Source organism: Colias croceus, chromosome Z (assembly GCF_905220415.1).
Source record: "Colias croceus chromosome Z, ilColCroc2.1".
Classification (NCBI taxonomy): Eukaryota; Metazoa; Arthropoda; class Insecta; order Lepidoptera; family Pieridae; genus Colias; species Colias croceus.
This window is the reverse complement of record NC_059568.1, coordinates 5283507-5304800: the sequence shown is the minus strand read 5'-3', so window position 1 is coordinate 5304800 and position 21294 is coordinate 5283507. Positions and strand designations below refer to the sequence as shown.

General features: G+C 31.7%; 1 protein-coding gene across 3 annotated transcripts in view; it reads left to right on the top strand.

Annotated features, from left to right (window-relative positions):
- Positions 1-19435, top strand: part of LOC123705150 (gamma-aminobutyric acid receptor subunit beta-like) — a 54427-nt gene extending 34992 nt beyond the window's left edge. Inside the window, exons 1-10 of one of the 3 annotated variants that reach the window (XM_045653801.1) lie at positions 5308-5387; positions 9177-9277; positions 10366-10433; positions 12091-12317; positions 12402-12484; positions 12810-12947; positions 13181-13465; positions 13707-13888; positions 13957-14130; positions 14295-19435. In XM_045653801.1, the coding sequence (XP_045509757.1) occupies positions 9196-9277; positions 10366-10433; positions 12091-12317; positions 12402-12484; positions 12810-12947; positions 13181-13465; positions 13707-13888; positions 13957-14130; positions 14295-14459 (1404 nt within the window). In that variant the 5' untranslated portion in view covers positions 5308-5387; positions 9177-9195 and the 3' untranslated portion in view covers positions 14460-19435. Of the gene's footprint in view, positions 1-5307; positions 5388-9015; positions 9059-9176; positions 9278-10365; positions 10434-12090; positions 12318-12401; positions 12485-12809; positions 12948-13180; positions 13466-13706; positions 13889-13956; positions 14131-14294 lie in introns of those variants that run through there. The other 2 variants (XM_045653802.1, XM_045653800.1) reach the window with 2 other exon arrangements.
- Positions 19436-21294: the final 1859 nt, after the last annotated feature.

Below are 21294 nucleotides of genomic sequence, written 5' to 3'. Positions count from 1 at the left end.
CTTAAATTCATGAGGCAATAGTTCTCTACGTATTCTAAGTTGTCTTTCTTTTAAAGATAGTAGCCGATAATGAAGTAAACCATCTTTCATTACCCAATCACTTTCCATTAGCGACAATACCATTCAACTACATAATGAACTAAATTAATCAATACATAAATGTATTTGCAATTAATAGGATTTACTTGATTGCATAAATAAAGCGGCAGTTCCAATACAGATAATAAAGTTATAATGAATGCTAATATATTGCTGCCGATAACGGGAACTCGATATATACGTATACGAACAAATTGTTCATACTGTTTGTCAGTTAATGCGTTAATCGAATGGCTGTGCGACACTTGTTACATAAATAATGAAATGGGGATTCCGGATTACGGCGGTAATTCGTACTGCATTTGGCTCATTATCTTGTTTTGATCACGTAATGCGTGTTGAAAATTGTTTTGAATGTAAGGTTACAAAGACTGCACATGTTTTGGTTTATGTAACTGGTATATTAGGAATATATCACGCCTAAGAATAGATATTTATATTCTGCTAATAAAATTGTATACGTCCTACTGATTTTCTTTGATAAACACCCAGTTTCCTTCCTAACTGGTCTTAACAATAACAATTATCTCGAGGAAGTTGAGAAATAAGTACATCCTACATTCAATTAGGAATATAATTTCAAAGGTAAATATATCAAAAGACAGCTTACCATTTCATACGTCGAAAAAGGATAGGCAAAGGCGTATAACATAATGTAATGAAGTCCGTATAAATGAGGAGTAAAGGCTATTTATAGCATTTATGGAGAAATAATTGGAATATTTATTTTAAGAAATGACCTACGTAAAAATGAACGTAATACTTTTATACGCCTCGTTATAATATTTAGTGGAATTAATTAAAGGTTTAATTAAGACTGTAGTCTTGTTGGAAGCCGTGCTGTCGATAGTTAATTTACTGATCAACGGCATGAAACACCTAGCTGTAATCAGCTCTACGCCTTCTAACCTAATAAATATAGGGATGCCTGGTAATAGGTATTAAATTGAGAATTAACAACAAACAATTTATTTATATTCCTTAAATAGATATTATTAACGTTACACTACGATGAAGTTTGATAAACATTTTAACGTGTAGAAGACGATTAAACTCAAACTCGAACATTTATTAAACCAATTAGACTTCTTCTAAAAGCACGTTTGAATCGTCATAATTTAGTTTGAACATTAATACCACTGATTCGAAAAGCAGTTTCTACGGAGAAGAACCGATATAACATTTCAATATTTTTGTTCTTTATGAAATAGATTAAACATAAATTATGGAATAACTGAAAAACATTATTATAATATGAAAAAAGACATGTTTTCCAAGTAATCTAAGTTTTCCAATATTAAACTGGTTATTAATTGATTGTTATTAATCGAACTGACATTACAAATGCTACAATAAATGTGGTATCAACTTTATTTTAATTATCCGTGGTTACAGATTATATTAATAAATATTTCACTATATGGTTATAGGAATTTAAAACATCGGGAACTTTAAATATTAAAATAACTCTTGTGGTCTTTTTGTTCTCAAATCTGATGACGAAAAATCGTAAAAAAATTGTAATGCGTTTTTTACTGCAAGAAACATAAACGTCTTATTGTGTAATGATTAAGTAAAGTTTGTTGCTAACATTTGTTTTTATTTAGTATGAGAAACAAAAAGGTGTATTTAAAACAATTGTTCAACGTATTAGAAAAAACCATTGAGAAAAAGGCCCAGGTCGATAACACGTTTGTTCAAAGTAAAAAAGTCGGTGTGAAAAACACAGTTTTACAAAATTCTTGCAAATTTCCTTCAATCCCAGTGAATTTTGTAATAATAAAGAGGTAAAATCAACCATTCTTACAGCTACTATTCAGAAATCTAGTCCAGCTCAAAACCAGTATCTAGTTACATAACATCTGCTTCTTAGTTACCATCCATAGGGATCGATAATTCAAATTTTGGTTACGTGATACGAATCGTAATCTGAAATTGTACCAACTTAACCCAGTTTATACAACGTTTAAAGTTAAACAGAGTTCACGATAACAGTCACGAATTCAAAATAGTTGCTGCGGTTCAGTTTTTAACTATTTATATTGATTTGGAGAAAGATGTTCTTCGTGTTGTTTGAAATTCATTGGTATATTCAGTTTCATTAATTATGAATTATAATGATAATGTGTATTTTGATTAGATGTTAATAAAAGACAATCCCTAATAACATTATAATTAATGAGAAAGTAACTCTATCTGTCTGTATTTTCTTTACACCATTGATTTCGGTGAATTTATTAAGACAGTTTGAGTCCTGAAAAAGGATCTATGTTTAATTTGCTAAACCACGGTAACGGTAACGGGAAATTTACCTTCGACTACACGGGTGAAGCCATAGACAGACAGCTAGTAGAATATAACAAAACATTCAATATTATTCATCACGTCATTTTACCTACTAGTAAATGCACTTGGTAATTATTGATGTCTATTCTTGGAGCTTTGCTTCTGTGCAATCATGCTATTAGATATTCTCTTTGTGATTATAGTCACCATAGACGGACTTTATCTATGAATAAATGAACACAACTGCAATAAATTACAACGCTTTAGTAAATTGTATCGCTCAAAGTTTAATATCACTTATGATTATAGCTTAGCAAAAACTGTTCGATTATCGAAGAACTAAATCTATGTTTTATGTATTAAAAACAGCATATCCCCGTGACGTCATGACGTTAAAAAAATTGAAATGAAGCATTGAAAATTAATTGTCCTTAAATGTAATTAACATACAAAATGATTTTATTATGACTGCAGAGAACAAATTGTAATCAGAATTCCACCCAAAAGTTTATTATTTTTTTACAATATTCAATAACTAAACTCTATCTCTCTACATTTTTATTTAAAACGATACCCACAAAAGTTAAGATAGCTAAAAAGAGTACTGCAACCGCACGGGAACTCTCAAACTAATTAATCAAAAGTTGGAAAGGTTTATTTTTCCACTTTATAAGAGGAATCAGTGGTCGAGTGGAGTGGTTCTCAATACAGGCACCCTTGTGCGGCAGATCAGTTGATTCTCTTAGCCAATTTTCCAAAATGCTTTTCCCTTCTTAAGACCCACTTTCGCTTGAAAGGTTAATGATGTTAACGATCAATGTTTACATATAATTTGCATAATGGGTTTTAAGATTTTCGAGTGTGAGACGTTTGTTTCACGTAGGTATACTCTATCTGGGTTTTATGTGATATTTTTGTGGACTGTTAATAGATTCAAGCCATGTATTTGCAAATTGATTTGAAATTTTAATTAGTCAGGATTAATTAAGTATTCAGTGATTTAACGAAACTATTATTTCTTCATTTTACTTGCTGATTCAATGGACAATTTTTCCTCTTTAGTATACGCGTTCTTTTCCAAAATCTCGACTATTCAGCGTTACTTCGCCAGAAACACTATCAAAATTTATGACAAAGAAAAACGTACTGCAATACATAGTTCATTCTTTAAAAATGCCACATTTAAAGTCTATAATAAATTGCGGTTTCGTTGCGCCGCAGTGAGGCACATTAAAATCGTTAACCGAATAATTGCATTACCTACTGCAAACAAAGTTTATTAAAACCAAATTCCATTCAGGTGATGCATTAAGCTGGTTAGCTGTAATTGATTTCGTTACGTGGTTCTGTGTTAGTGCTTTTTAGGGTTCCGTACCGAAACGGTAAAACGGGACAGTATTAGTTATTAGACTTTGTTGTCCAGGCTGTATCTCATAAGCCGTGATAGCTAGAAAGCTGAATTTTTCACAAATGATGCATTTCCGCTGCCGCTATAACAACAGATACTAAAAATTAAAAAATATACATATATTAAGGCGGGGTCCCCACATTTCGGAACCCTTCGTGCGCGAGTCCGACTCACACTTGGCCGTTCTTTTTTGTTCTTTACACGCTTGATTCGTTTGTTCAATTAATTTCGGTAATGGATTAACGAGATACGATAAAAACTATGCCTCAGGTAGTTGGTAATTCGTTTATTAACGTTTGGAAATTATTCTCTTTTATACTAATAGGGGTTGTGCATTATTAAAATGATTCAAGCGAGTTTTTTCTGTTGATTTCGACATGTTGTGCTCAATTTTCAAGTTTTCATCAAGTTTGTTTTGTTCAGATATTCTGTCTTTAGGGAAATACAGGAATAATTTAAATGAATATTTTACATTATGCAAATTAATTTACGTATGTATACGATTACTTATATTACATAAATTACAGTAATATATATTACGTGATGTCTTATTTTTAAAAATCTTAGCACGGATCAATAAATTGTATAGGGAGGTTTCTATATACATAATATTATCTTGCATAGGTTTCATAAAAATATTGACAGAACAGTTAAAACTTTATCGCGTGTGTAACAACAGTCGATAAATAGTATCTACTTATAATAAACAAAAATGTATTAAAGTTTATCAAAGGAATATAAAAATAAACGCCATTAGTTCAGAGACGCTTTCAGATAATATTATTTATAAATATTTCTTTCATATTCTGGTGTTAGAAAATACGTAAGTAGGTAAAATAATAATATATCTAATAGTAACCCACGCCTTAACGAATTTTGTACACGAGAACTAAATAATAGTTTATTTATTAGTTATGTAACATTAACATAATAATATTATGATCTATATTTTCATAAAAATTATAGAATTTTTATCCGATAATCACTTTATATTGCAAGAATATCTGCTAGAATGGAAAATTATTTAACTTAAAACACACCTTAATTTATTAAAATCGCAATCCAGTATTCATAGATGAGAATCTTATATTTTGTTATTTATTAAATTCAGTATTTATAAACTATTTTTTACACTTTTGCATCAGATTCAAACGTAACAAAATGCACCTTCAATATCGATCAAGTATCTGTTAGAGCAATAAATTAGATATTTAATTTAAACCAGAAATTATTGAAATCGCAGTACAGTATGAATTAAAATTTCCTTTTTTTAAATAATGAAATTCAGTATTCAAATAAATTAATTTCAAATTTCTACATCAAAATATTCAAACTTAACCATATTCGCCTCCATCCGTAACTAAATCCAACATCGATCCTACAGCCGACGCCCTAAACTTCACTTTTGGGGGAGTTATATTTCTTAGCTTTGCGGGTGTAACCGCCTCCTATGAGTTCCCCGAAAAATCGATTGAGCCGATGTCAGCGACGCCGCTAATGTCAAACAACGTTGGAACGTTGCCCCGCTATGTACTGCGTAGAGCAACAGTTCTATACTAAAACAATGGACGCGAAATTCACCGCGCTTAAAAATGTAAGTAGAAAATATTTTTATTTTTTCACGGATTTTATTGTGCATAAATGTGTGTGGAAATGGCGGGTTGATTTGTTTATTTAAAAATCGTAAATAATTGCGTAAAAAATGTTAAATTTGATATTTTCAATAATTTAAGAAAACGTAAATTTTTGCTTGAAAATGTTATATTATTTGATATTATATTATTTGCAATAAATGCATTTCAACGTTGCTAAAAAAATCGCGAATCGATTACCTACGTATTTTGTACACAGAGTTAAGCGTAAACTTTTGTACCGTAAACTACGTAAATGTAATTTTTTTATATTTTAGTAAAATATGTTATGTTGAAACGTTATACTCATAAATTCACAGTAAAATAAATACGAAAACACATACCTACATTTTTAAATATACGTAACAGGTATATTATTATTTATTAAAATGCATATTTTTTATGATCGAGTTTGGTGCATGAAAGTGCTCCTTAAAATAGTCGTATAATATAAAAATAACGACTTACCTTGTGTTGAAGCTTTTGTGAGTAGATAATATACCTAAAATGGCGTAGCGTAGAAATAATGGCTGCCAACGCCAACGATGACGATTGTAGAAAAAAATATATACAGCGAATCTATCTTATAATATAATATAAAATCTTAAAAAAAATAAATAAATTCACATATAAAATACTTAAAAATAAAAAATAAACATCACCTCCACCTTGCATCATTTGAAAACCCGACAAAAAAGACGTTCGGAACGCGTGTAGGAATTTTCTGGATTACAGGTAAAGGATCAAGTTTAAAACACAGACTTAATAAATATTTTTATTTCCATTTAAATAGAAAATAAAAAATAAACAAAAAGGGTTAAAACATTACAAAGAATTATTTTCATTAAAAGATCGTCCATCGTCCATCGTAAACCGCACGTATTCATTTCATTTATAAGAACTCAATTCCTTTTTTACGTATTTTCTTCTTTCACCACCTAGAAAATTCTAGAAAAAAAATATTAAAAACAATATTATATTATCGATTAATAGTCAAATTATGTTGTATTTGTATGCTTCATTATTTCTTAATTTATTATTATGCTAGCAACTTTAACCACGCATGCCTAGAAGTTACCAGCATAATAAAATTACGTAAGACGTAGCGCACCCTTAGAAAATCGATATTTTATATAAATTTCCCTATATTATGTATAATATACAGGGACGAAAGTATTTATTCGTATATATTTTATACATAATTTGACTATACTTATAATAAACATATGCAGTGGGATTTATAATACATGTATTTTAAAACATAGTACCATTTTTGTTTAAGAAATAATATAACCTAAAAATTGTAAAATAATATACAGTAGGTATGTACGATAAATGAAATGGCATGGCTATGTGACTATAATATAATTTACACACACATTTATATCACGACCTACTTAATATTATAATAAAACTTAGCATTCTAAAATATGCATTTCTTTGAATCAATAAAAGTATGTTTGATAATTTACTATTCATGTGGGTTTCCTTAAATATCAATTATTGACCGTTTCTAAGAAATGAGAATACTAAAGAAGTAGGTAATTTACGTAAATATAATAAATGTAATTTATTTCAATTGATACGATTTGAAGGGCAGGGCGTCTAGAGATTTTCATCGGCTTCTCAATATAAATTGCTTTCCGAACGCGGGGTAATTTCTATATAATTTATTGACGATTCAAGTTTCTACGAAGTCACCTTATATAGACGTTTGAGTTTGAGTTTATACTGCAGTATAACAGGACTTAAAATAAATAAAAGCGCATTAGATAGGAGATTATAGGTTATTAATGTTTATCCAATCGTCTTCAAACTAAAAGGTTTTCTAATCGAATTTAAATAAATTGTTCCAATAATGCTAGAATATTTCAAATTATAGCGTTATCTTTATCTGTTTAAATAATCACTTGTAATTAAATACATTATTTGCATATAAACAAGCAATAATTTAAACACAGAGAAGTTATGCTCGTGATATGTTTGTAAATAATATAAAAAAATCCTATGTAATTATTAATTATACTTAATAAAATATTTATCTATTAATTTCCAAAAATGGGAAGTTTTAAAAATTAAGTTATTAGGTTAGTTAAAGAAAACGTTATTATTGATTCTACTTAATTAATTTTAAAAGTTATTGAAATCTTATTTTTATTACGGTTTTTAACAACGCTCCGCTTTAACGTTTTATAAGTTTTTCAAAGGTCATACGTAGATACAATTTAAAACTTCTAACGATTTCCCTAAACGTTCATAGTTCATTTGCGTTATTGATTTGATCAATCCATTAACCACGATACAATTATCTGAAGATAGCAGATGATAAGGGGTAATAACATCGTAACATGTCCACCTACGCGAACGATCAAATGTCTTAGCTCGAATAATGGGTCTCAATTTCCACAAATCGATGGTGAACTTGAATTTCTAACAATTCACCCTCATTTTGTATTTAAATGAATTGATACATTATCCTTAAGTGGGGTACTTTTGCTTACATGTGGGTTGTATGCTATCTGTAATTTATCGTTATGTTCCGTTTCAATTTATTGATTTACGTATAAATTCTTTATCATGACTTCTCCCTTCGAAGTTTTGAGTAAAATATGATGAATTAAATAAAGTACGATAATTTGGCATTATGAGTTCATAATATTAAAAAATATGAATGACGAACGAAATCAAACTTGTTGGAAAAATAAATTTCAATTTATTGTAAAGACGTGTGCTTTAGAAATTTATTGAATAGACATCGTGTTATACCGTGATACGAATAATTGTATAAAAATATTAATAATTCCGAGTAACTACATACTCAATTAGAATTACAGGAATAAGACATGAATAAATAGTAAAAAATACACATGGAAGAGTACAATAAATTTCACAGAATAATATAAAATGTATAAAAGGAAAATGTACTGTATAATATTGACGCTGTCGACGCATATCAACATCGCGGCGGTGAGAATTTCATATTTCCTGGGAAATGTTCATATAAAGTGGAAGTGTATTGAAAGGTTTTGATACTTTCACGATAAAGTTCAGGAAGATAAAATTGAGTTAACATTTTATAAAGAACATGGTTTTAGTTACGTACTATATTAGCGTAGTTATTTTTTATAGTTTATAATAATTAATTCATCTACATATAAATTAATGGTCTTATAATTTATTTTTGTAGTTTAAATCCGCCGATAAATGTTTATTTTACAATATTCATTGATTTTAAAAGATGAATTGCAATTTTTGGTTGAAGCGCAAAATTTGAAACAGAAATATAAGTCCGATCGCGCGCAATCATTTCCAAATTCCATTGCCACTGGCAAAATACAGTACCAATTACTGCCAGCACCGTTTAAATGTTTCACCCTACAAGCCGGGGGCTTAATTGGGGTGAAAGAGGGTTGCGTTAGTGCGATCAATAATGTGGGAAGATATAAAAGTGCGACGATATATCCATAGGCACTCGCTCTATTTAAAGTCGGGCGAACGGAACGTTCGGTCGAACGTGTTAATCGGGCGAGGTTATTGGCTCGAAAAATTGTATTTAAGCGGACCTCATATTTTGTACTTATAATCTATAGATAAATATATAACGAGTAATATGAGGGGACCGATTATGAAAAATGTACGAATTAACGGACGTATCTCATGCGTATGTGTATGTTACATAACGTGCATATTTTATCCCAAAAAAATATTGAAGAGTATGAAATATTAATATTAACAGTACGAATTGTTTGCAGAGGCGCGGGCGGTGGGGGCATGTTCGGTGACGTCAACATCTCCGCCATTTTGGATTCGCTGAGTGTCAGCTACGATAAAAGAGTGAGACCCAATTACGGCGGTGAGTATATCCAATTCTGTGTTGTCTAAACCATAGTATAAAGAGAGAAGTAGGCCGACTTCCGGCGTTTAAAAGCGCACGGCTCGTAAACTCGCGAGGTGCAGGGTTGTCACCATGTCAGATTGATATTTTAAATAATTGTATAAACAAACTCCGACCGCTCACAGCAATGGCGCGGCCGTCACGGTACCAGAGTAGGAACCGAGCGCCGTTGTGTGCGAGCGTAAGTACATGAACGGAGAGCGTGACCAAGCGGACGGCGTACATACAAACGGCACGATGTACCTTTGTTCGAAGATGACTTAACTTTTCTCTTTATACTATGTCTAAACCCCGAAAAGGGTCGCTTATTTGCAACGAGCTCACACGATGTGGGTCACCGTTTTCAAATGTTCGTATTATACACGATTATCATAATTCCTAAATTCGCTTGAGCTTGCAGATGCAAAACGAGCTGTCAGGATAGCTAAGCTTTCAAATAAATGACACGCAGACACGCTTTAACGGTTCGCTGTTATGCTGTTACAATCATTTTTAAAATACATTTCCTGGAAGAGACGGTTTGTATGCAGAATATAAATGTTTTCATTTTATAACGTTGTACCTATCAAATTAAATTTCGTTGTTATGATGGAAACAATTCCTTGAAATAAAAGAGGGGATAAAATTCTTTGAATACGATTTTAAAATTTTCAATTTAATTGGTAAAATAAACCAAAAAATTTAAGATTGTTTTTAAAATTTCCTTATTTACAAAATTGTTGATCTGCAGGTAAGTTTAATTCTGAAAATTTTAAATTTAGACCTAATAAGTAAGTTCGTGTTACAAAAATTTGTAAAAAAATATCATCACAAATAATTGCATCCAAATAGACCTAAATAATGTTTCGATAAATGCATCTGTGTAAATAGCAGCACGAACTGATTTGCGATAGGTATTCCATATTAGAATAATTATTTTACTGCGCTCGAGAAGCAGTCATCTGCTGCTTTTTGGAAATTCACGTTGTGAAGAAATGTATTGGGCAGCATTGCACCAAAAGCGGTCGCGATGGGACTACTGTGGAGTAACCAATATGAAATTTCAGGACCACCCGTCGACGTGGGAGTCACCATGTACGTGCTATCGATCAGCTCCCTATCTGAAGTGAAAATGGTATTTAAGAGACTACTTTTACTTAGATGGTCATATTCACTGAAGAGTTACTCTTTTTCGAGTGACGGATTTATACGTATAAGTCCGCCTTCGATTGAGGGTTACCGGGATCTTTGGTTTGGTTTTCACTCGCGCGTAATGCGCTCGACTCACGATTGGGCTTGATTGCAGGTCCGCCAGTGGAGGTGGGCGTCACCATGTATGTGCTCTCTATCAGCTCCGTCTCCGAAGTGCTCATGGTACTCGTCCCTGTCAGCTCACGCTTGTCTCGGTCGCTCAGCTGCGCTAAGCGACCGAGCAGCCCCAGACACGAGGCTGCGAGCATGCCGGCGTCTTGGAGCAGACCTCCTGGATAGGTCGACACTACTCGTTGCTATTACTAAATTGTATTTCCTCTCAATACCATCAGTAACCAATTGGTTGGAGTAGTGAGACCTTCCAGGAGCGTCGTAAAGGCATACTAAAATGTACTTTGCTATTAAGCATACCTCCAAGCAAGACACTGTCGTTGCTCCATTGTTGTTTTTTGTTTTGAGCTTTTTATGTTTTTGAGTAGGTATTTGTCGTGACTGTGGGTTTCTTACTATTGTCTCCCAGATTGGCGTTTTAACACCTAAATTTCGCCACTCGCAATTTTCTTACTTTTTAGTAGTCTTGCTATGAATGTATATTATTTAATGTTTGTAATGTTGTCCGTGAGTTCCAGTTGGACGAGGGAACTTTTAATTTTATGATTTTCTTTATTTCAATTATAACGACCGTTTCGATTTTGTTTTTATTATTTTTAACGTTAAATTTTTAGTTCCGATACCATGACCTTGAGAATTCAAAATTACGGTCCGCGGTGATAAGCGCGTTATTAATTGTCGGTAAAATCGCGATTGTATTTTTTGTTGAATCAAGTGACGCTATTGGTTCACCCTTGATAACGGTTCCAAATTACACCGTCTAACTGTGACCAGGGTTTATGACCCCTAGTGGAAACCAAATCAAGGGGACTACATATAAAAGTCACTTTGAGACGTGACCATAGTTGATAGGAAAAAATTTAAGGTACACGTAATATTATAACGTGTTGAGATAAAAGCAGTAATATGATTGCAGTTAAATATCAAAATTGTCTCATTCGTTCCATTAATTCGGTTAAATACGTGTACTTTAAAGAAAAAGAGTGTAAAATAACAATACAAAACTATTGTTATTTTAAACACAATAAGATATAGACGACGCAAGGCAGAAAATAAAATAAAAGTAAGTGTTTGTTCAATCGTGAAGTAATATTAAGATATTATCAGACTTGTTTTTAAAGGACCTGCCTTGCTGTCATGACGATGTTTGATATGAATTTATGTAAAAAAAATACGCATCTCGGCGGCAAATTTTAAATTGGCACAATTTCTCACTAAACTTTAAAGGGTACGTTTCTAAAAACGACAAGACATTTATTGTTAACTAGGTATACATAATAATATTAACTATGCAGAAAACACAAGCGTCTGGTTGTAAATGTTGCAAGAATCAATAGAAACGTTTTCTTTAAATATTTGGCGAGAACACGTTTACTCAGCAAATAAGCACAATTGCCGAGCCGCATTCAATGTTTTTCTAGAACCCTGCAGCAAACTATCATTTCCTACAACACAAAATAATGTTTCAGGATTTCACTTTGGATTTCTACTTTAGACAGTTTTGGACGGATCCAAGGTTAGCCTATAAAAAGAGGCCAGGCGTAGAGACACTATCCGTCGGGTCCGAGTTTATTAGAAACATTTGGGTGCCGGATACATTTTTTGTAAACGAGAAGCAATCCTACTTTCATATCGCTACAACAAGCAATGAATTTATTCGTATCCATCATTCTGGATCGATTACCCGCAGTATAAGGTGAGTTTTTCAAAAAATTGGTATCGTAACTAAAACTCTTTAATTTTGAATTGTTATTTAATAATTTTTGAAATAAATTTTCAGATTAACAATCACCGCATCATGTCCCATGGATCTCCAGTACTTCCCGATGGATCGTCAATTATGCAACATAGAAATTGAAAGTTGTGAGTTTGCTACCATGCCTCCCTATTTTCTTTGCAAATTAGCTGTTATAAAATTTGATGAAACTTAACGTATTTTTTTGCTTCACCAGAAATATAATATGAAATTACGGATTACACCACAGTTATGGATATACAGATCCATAAAGCTGGACAGTAGATTAAAAAATAATGGGCATTTTCTAATCTCTGTCATACATTGCTCTCTTTTTCCATTATCACTTCAAAGTTTTCGCTTTGGTAGTTGGTTCATTCATTTTACAATTTTATTAAAAACCCCAGTGCGATGGGTGCTTATTTTATCGTTCCATATATCTGCATGGTACAGTTGGCTACACCATGCGGGACATCCGATATAAGTGGAACGAAGGCCCCAACTCCGTGGGCGTATCCAGTGAAGTGTCTTTGCCGCAGTTCAAGGTGCTCGGGCATCGTCAAAGAGCTATGGAGATCTCACTTACCACAGGTACTTTGCACTTAAACAATTCACTCAAATATACCTGACCCCAAGAGTCAAGATTGAGCCTTTCATTTTGATGGTATTACAACAACCAACTGCATGTTAATTGCTTTATTCGACTTCACTACTATTTTAGTCATTCAACTTCATTTAGCTATTATATCTAGGTCAATATCGTCCATTCCCAATACTCGAGTATTATTGAATGATGAAATAAATTAAAAAAATATTTTTTGCAGGAAATTATTCACGCCTGGCTTGTGAAATCCAATTTGTGCGTTCGATGGGATACTACTTGATCCAGATTTATATTCCATCTGGTTTGATCGTGATCATATCTTGGGTTTCGTTTTGGTTGAACCGAAACGCGACTCCTGCCCGAGTGTCACTTGGAGTGACTACCGTGCTGACTATGACTACCCTCATGTCATCTACAAATGCAGCACTACCGAAGATATCGTATGTCAAATCCATTGATGTTTATCTTGGTACCTGCTTCGTGATGGTCTTCGCCAGTCTCTTAGGTAACAAATATAGAATATGATGCGTGATTTTATGATGAAAATGTATTGTAAAATTTTAAATGTCGTATATTTTTTTGATTGGTATATATTTTTTATGTGGAATAATTATGATCAAATCTGATATGTTAATATTTGCAGATCATATTATATTTGTTATTACAATGATTTATTCTAGTTATTTCAGAGCTTTGCGACTGTTCCAATGTAGGCACTTAACAAAGTCGATTTCTGTCTATTCCAGAATATGCTACCGTCGGCTACATGGCTAAGAGGATACAGATGAGGAAGCAAAGATTCACCGCTGTTCAGAAAATGGCAGCTGAGAAGAAAATGCACATAGACGGCCCTCCTGGCACTTCGGAGCCTCTACCACCACCCCGGACGAGCACACTTTCTCGCCCGGCTCCACCAAGCCGATCATCAGTAAGTATCCTTCTTGCAGTAGATTTATTTCATGTAACTAAGAACATGATTGTCACCGCCTTAATTAGTCGTACAATCCTCACACGCAGGAGGTTCGCTTCAAAGTCCACGACCCAAAGGCATATTCAAAAGGCGTCACTCATGAAAACACGATCAACGGTGCTCGCGGACCCCCAGCTCCCGCCCCACCAGCCCCGCAACCAGAAGAGGAAATCCCACCTCATCTTCTCCAGGCCTCAAAGGTTAGTTGATGTTTTATGACCGTATCGTTTAATTATTAATAACCGTGTGCAATGCAAATGTTATCATTTATCAGCAATGCGACTGTCTGCCGATGCGAAGGTGCTGACCACAAATAACCACTATGCAAATAATTTAAAAAAGTTAAGTTGGGAAAATTTTACAGAGCATCAACAAACTGCTGGGCACGACACCGTCTGACATCGACAAGTATTCGCGAATCGTTTTCCCGGTGTGCTTCGTTTGCTTCAATCTAATGTATTGGATCATTTATCTGCATGTGTCCGACGTGGTTGCTGACGACCTGGTACTACTCGGCGAGGAACATTGAATTATACGAGGACAACAATCTGGCGCAAACAATGGTACACGACGGCAGGCTCCCAAACAAAGACGGCCAATCGATGAATTGATATTTAAATTATATTATAGTAATCTCGACTATGTAGCACACTATCCTTATGAAATACATAGAATCACATGTAATTACTTCATTTAAAATGTAAGCGGCACGGCAACTAAACAGAACTAACTTCTTAAATGATAAAGATTTATGTCAATCTATACATAATTTTATGTAGTCTTGTTAGTGTATAGTATCATAGTTTCTACAAAGTATCCTATAAGTATTGATTAGACATGAATTAGTAGCAATAGTCTTTGGGAATACTTAGTTCTTAAACTAAGGGACATGTCATTTATTGACAATACAAGTCTAATATAATTTAGTAAAATTCAGTTGGTTATTTTTCATAACCATTTTTTATAGTACTCTTGATTTAATCGATATCGAATAAGAATCAAAACGCTATTATTATATTTCTAAGAAAAATATCTAACTTTGTACAGAAAAATGTAAAGTTAGTGTCTCCTACATGATACCTGACTTAGATTCAAAAGTTTCCTAAATGAGATGATGTAATATTATAAGATTACGTATAAAAAATATAAAAAAATAATGGGGAAGGAGAACGTAACGTTCAAAATGCAAGACCTCGGAGTTAAAATGACCACGGGTATATTATAAGGTGAATTGTAAATACTTATACATACATATTCTGTATTACTAAGGTACTCGATACGATTATTCTAGTTTTATATGTAAAAATATATTTATATAATGTTTGTTTCAACTTAATAATTACTTATACACCGGTAACACAATATTAAAATTTAGTGCACAGTACACTTTTTTCTACGTGCTTAGATTAAAATTACCTTTTTATTATTGTCGCAGTGATATATGAGAAACGGTTTTCAATAAAAATTATAAATTAGAGACATGAATATGGTTAAATGGATATAAATCGCGAATCATTGATGAATTTTAATATAAATGACGGCTGAAGGTGCATGGCTATAGTTTGTAAGGCAATGAGAAACCATCGGAATTTTAATAGAATTCTTCAATGGATTATCAAGATTTTTATAAAAAAAATATTCTGATTCCAGAAATAAAAATAACGAGAACCCTAGGATTACGACAGATGCTAGTTCCTTATAAAAATAGAATAAATAACAAGATATGTAATCTCTTTGGTTTTATAAAAAAAGAACGGTTTTTATTATTTCCCTGTGGCAAATTAACTTAACAAGAGACGTTATTGGACCTTATAAAATTAATGTAATTATCGATGCCTGTTCCTTTTTGACAATATTTTGCTGTGTTTTTATAAATAAGTTTATTGAAGCTGTGTATTTAGTTTTAAGGTGCCCGTCCGCCAAGATAATAAGAAAGATGAGCGATAATGTATGTGGTCTCGCTTACGATAAAATATTCCTTAGAATTGGTGTTAAAAAAGATAGAATCGATCTTTCTCGAACTTTTCTATTTTGTCATTCATCTTTCTCATTTGTGGTATAAGGTACCCTTATTCTGAATGTTTGTGGTATGATTCGGAATGTTTCAACCTTTAAAATGTCTTCAATGACGCAATACTTTTTTCAAAGATAAAACGTTATAATATATAATGTGTAATGTATTTGTGAAATCATCTAAATAACTTTGATAATATGTATGTCCCTGATATTTTCAAAATCTTAATTTTGTTTAACGTTAATCTTTTCTGATATAGCTAAATATTCCACCAAAGAAGAATCGATGTTTTAATATACTTGACCATTAACCGATGTTTTGTCAAACAGAAATCGAAATAATGGTCTATAATAAAATTTAAAACATTCGTAATCCTTCGTAAAATCAGTAACTGGTTCTAAAATTCTCTATTACTTTGATGTACCGAATAATTTCACATATTCGATAATAAATATACAATGTATCTGTGAGTAATTAGTGATTGAGGAAATATGTGTACAAGTAAATAGTGCTGTGAATTTTAGTTTGTTAAAATAAGATATTTTTTACGATTTTTAATGGGGATAATGTTTAGTTCTCCGAGGCTTGGAACCGCGGAATAATATTGTTGGTATTGTTTCTACATAAATTTATGCAAACGCGTAAAACAATTCTAGAGATATGTAAATATTATAAATAGCTCATATAACAAGTGTGAACGCGTTAAAAGAATTTTTAAAACGGTAGACGTTAAAGTAATTCTAAATTTCAGTTCACTGAAATTTTGTATGGTGGTTACACTATACTTAAAAAATAAGATGCGACTGGAAAACCTCCGTTATTTTGGAACGTCGGTTGAGCTTTTATACCAATGTTTGTGTTATACAATTTTTATTTTTACAAAAAATATTAAGCATAAACATAAATGTTACAAAGTTCTTAATCTGACCCTAATTCTTTGTAATTTCTGAGCATTTAAATCATTACGTACAAAGAAAGAGCTAAAAAGAAATGTACGTTTAAAATTCCTTTAATATTAAATTCTGCAGCATTTTACCTTAACCTTGGTTCGTATCAAAGGTAATGGCTCTGTTAAATATTTGATGAAAATAGTTTCGCAGTAAGCAAGGTCTGCGCAGGCTTGACTTGCCTTTGCAGAACTAACTGCGCAAAACATAGAATAAAGTATGAGCAAATTTTATTTACAGCTTACAGCTTATTACATCTACATGCATATAATTAGTACAATCTTTGAAGGGAAATTATTCAATTCAATATTTTTTTTTTATTATGTCTTTTAACCGACGTTTCAAAAAATAATAACACTCATATTAGTAGCGAAAGGTATGTTTTTCTAAGAGTCGCACACCGATGACTCTGTGAATCTTTTTGATAGATTATTTTGGTTTATCAAAATATGAATATATATTTTAAGTTTAGTGTTACCACTATCGCGTGAAATTTTGCGGATAATGTTTAGTTCATTAAAATTTCATTATTATGAGAAACTATACGAACCATATTGGTTCAAGCCGATAGGGAAACATGATAACGTCTAAACATGCTCAATGTTTTAGTAAAAACTATTAATGTAGGAGATTTGTATAGGAATAGAATTATAGTATCAAGATACTGCGCTACATTTCAATTGAAACTTCTGTTGTTCGAGGAATAGACAAATTTTATAGAATTTATATAGGCCAAAAGTATTAATCAGTTTGTAGGAAATATTTTATACGAATAGATCTGATATCCTTTTCTTTCATCTTTGAAAAAAAAATTATTCGGCGTGTGTGTAGATAACTTTCCTGTAAAGTATTATTAAATCGTTTAATATAAATCAAAGTTGAATAATTATGTTTATAAAACAATATATTTATTTTTACGTTACAAATAATATTATGTTGGCTTAAAATGTAAATTTTATTAATACAATCGTTACGTCTGTTAATTTAGTGTCAAAGAAATATAACGATGTTGTGTTACTGTTAGTTGCATAATAATTTTACTAAAGCAATTATTCAAATTTCAAATAAAATGTAAATTACTGCACTTAGCTAGTAAGGAAGTAGAGTAGCTTAGCATGAGAGGGAGCGGTCGGATTGCGTCTGTCGGACTATGCGAGGTCTGTAGGGGATGAGAGTATGAATGATAATTAGGTAGTCATAAGTCAAAACATGAATTAATTGCAACGCTAAAAAGGTATAAAAGACGCAAATCGACCGCAAACCTCCACTGCGAAACCAAATTCTAAATCACATTTAAATAATCGTTAGAATAATAAAAATATATATTGAGATATAAAATCGAGTTAGTGAACTAATATAATGTATAGGTATCAATTGTTCAATGCCTATAATATATCATATTTCATACTAGCGTTTGAAAACGGAGAATATGCACATAATACCATTTTATAATAACATTTGGGAAGTAAAATTCAGTGCGGACGAGAGAGAGGTGTTGAGATGGTTTTGACGAGAGTCGAATATTAGGTATTGAATAGGTAACGTGTAAAATTATATACATATAACTAGGGATTCAAATTACAATAGTTGAAGTGATATATAGCAACATCGACGCCATGCCGAAACTTGCCGAAAACAACACAGACGATCGGATGCCTTTATTGTATTATGAATTACAGATTGGATCTATTTTTTGTCAAAATTTGATGGTCCGGGCCTGCAAAAAGCACACGCAAGCATAATGCATAAATATTGTAGATATGCATATATATTTTTATTATTGTACAAGTCACGTTTATATGGTAGAGAAATTTCGTAATTTTAATACACGATTCGTATTTGTAGATGGTGTTGATTTTAAAACAAATGAATGTTGTAATATTATTTGAATTTCGTACGGAAATGAGATTATGTGCCAAATTCAGGCTGTTTTATAATGTCCGTCTCGATGTTAATGTGAAAAAAATTTTAAATTTCTTTGTAGGACGCAGATTATATTGAGATTGCTAAATGTACTCAACGTATAATTGGTGTTTCGTGTTACTATTTAAATGGTAATTACGCGCGACGATATGCTTACTTTTGAATGTTACATAGATGTTGCTTTATAAATAAAAAATCATGATGTATTAGGACTAAGCTAATGACGTCTCATGATATCTAACTTCACCTGTGTACCTAAACAATGAACTTCGAATCCTACACTTTCGCGATAAATCTATCCAAGAACAGCTTAGGCGAGCTCCATATCTATAAAATTAAATTCCCCGTGGTCCACTTAAATTATATCAACATCTTAGGATATGGGATTCCTTTCGGTGCTATTGACTGACTACCATTTCTTCAATTCTCGTTTTTCGAGCAGGACAGTAATTTTGATGTGATACCCGAGATTGGATTAGGTAACAATGAAATAATATACTATCTCGATGTTATCTTTAATTTATTGTGAATTCACGGTTCCAGCCTTTTAATCTTGTCTTTCTTCTCATATAAAACGCTCATACTATTTTAATATTATTTATTTAGATCGCAATTTTGTTCACTAACTATTATAATAATTCTCTGTACTTAATTCTCTGTACTTATACTTGACATTTCAATTAATGTAGTTGATCATTAATATTTTTGTACAGCTAAAAAAAATAACTTCGAACCGTGATTAAAAATAAAATTAAAAGGCTTCGTGTATTCATAATAACTTCCAGATAAAGTCTATTATATTTGACTATTGATAAAAGTATTTTTAGTTATATCTTATTAAGGCCCTCGACCTTTTCTTTCGAAATATCATGTTAACTTGTTAGTATTATTAAATAACTAATCAAATCAACTTCACTTACACTTAGACCTTATCCGTAGACTACGTATATATTTAAGTAGCAAAATTTTATGTTAAACCTTTTGTAATTTTAACTTTAGATCCTTGTTCTTGCAGCATTGTTATCTCGCTTATTAAAATGCTCAAACCGTAGTTCTTATTAAAATTGTTCAAAAGATTTTGTACGGGAGTTTATTAAATCCCCGGGAAAATGTTTCGGCTAACGAACAAAGTTTAATTCGCGGGTTTCAAAGTTACGTTTCGGGGAAGGTCTAAGGTGAGGCTAACACCGTCCGTCTACTGTTAATTATTCCTTTGTGTTATTTTACACGTCATTTACTCCCACTAGCTTTAACTAGATATACTCAACGGAATTATCGATTGTCAGTATTAAAGAGGTAACTTTGAGGATGTATTTGTTATGTACGCGTTTGTTATTTTACTGAGCTAAAGTATTTTTGGATTAGCAGCATTAATGATTTGTATTGTTTAGTAATGTAATATTATAAATTGTTTAGTTTTTGATTAGCGATCGATCATGCTGTCTCCCCCGCATATATGACAAGCTTTTACAACAAAACTAACCATGTCATTTATTTATGATCACTCTTCTTTAATTCTGACAACATCGTCTTCAATTATTAATTACTGTTTAGTATTTGTATTATATTTGATTCATGTTTCAAATTTGTTTTAACTGTGCTGTTTGCAGAGCTGTATTACCGATCTAAACTCTTTCATTGCTATTACATAAAAACTATTGGTATTATCCAATTGATAAATTATTAGTTATATAATTTAAGACTGAATTAAGTGTTTTATCATAATTTATTTATTAATTAAGAGTTTATGAGTATTATTTTATTAGTCTGTGATTAAGTATGGTTATATCTGCATTTAAATTTTCAAGAATTTTAAAATGTTTGTTATGTAATGTGTAAAGAGTTTATTACTTGTTTTAGTTTAGTTGGAGTCCTTATAGGGTCGTGTATCACAATGTTATGTTATATTGATGGATTTAAAAATATTTTATAGATATAATTTTTAAATATGTACAAATTGATAAAAGCTTTCTGAGGCGTTATTGTGATATCATTCTGAAACTGTTTCTTAGAATATCTTGTAATTCGTCAATAATATTTTAAAATAAACAATGGGTAAACATCCTAAAATACTAATAATACGTTATTTCTTTAACCATCAATACATTGTGGTACACACCTCTTCGCTAGTCATTTTGTAACATCTGAATATACGAAGACCCTTACAACTTCTTAAACTTAAACGAATTGTTAATTATAAATAAAATTTCGACTCGAATCAATAATTTAACTGTAATCTACGATTTTATCGTTACCGTGTTCTGTATAATTTTAAGCATTTCGTATTTTTAGTGTCTGAGAACTGTTTCGGGAAATTTTCTGAAAATAATTTAATTGAGGTAAAGATAAAATTACTTCTTTATAAAAAAACAGTGTGTGTGCCGTGCACGTGCACGTGTCAGAAGTGAAACTTCTTTGGCAAGATTCAAAGGTATAAAATTCGTCGCCTACATGACGTGACGGTATTGCCTTGAAATTTT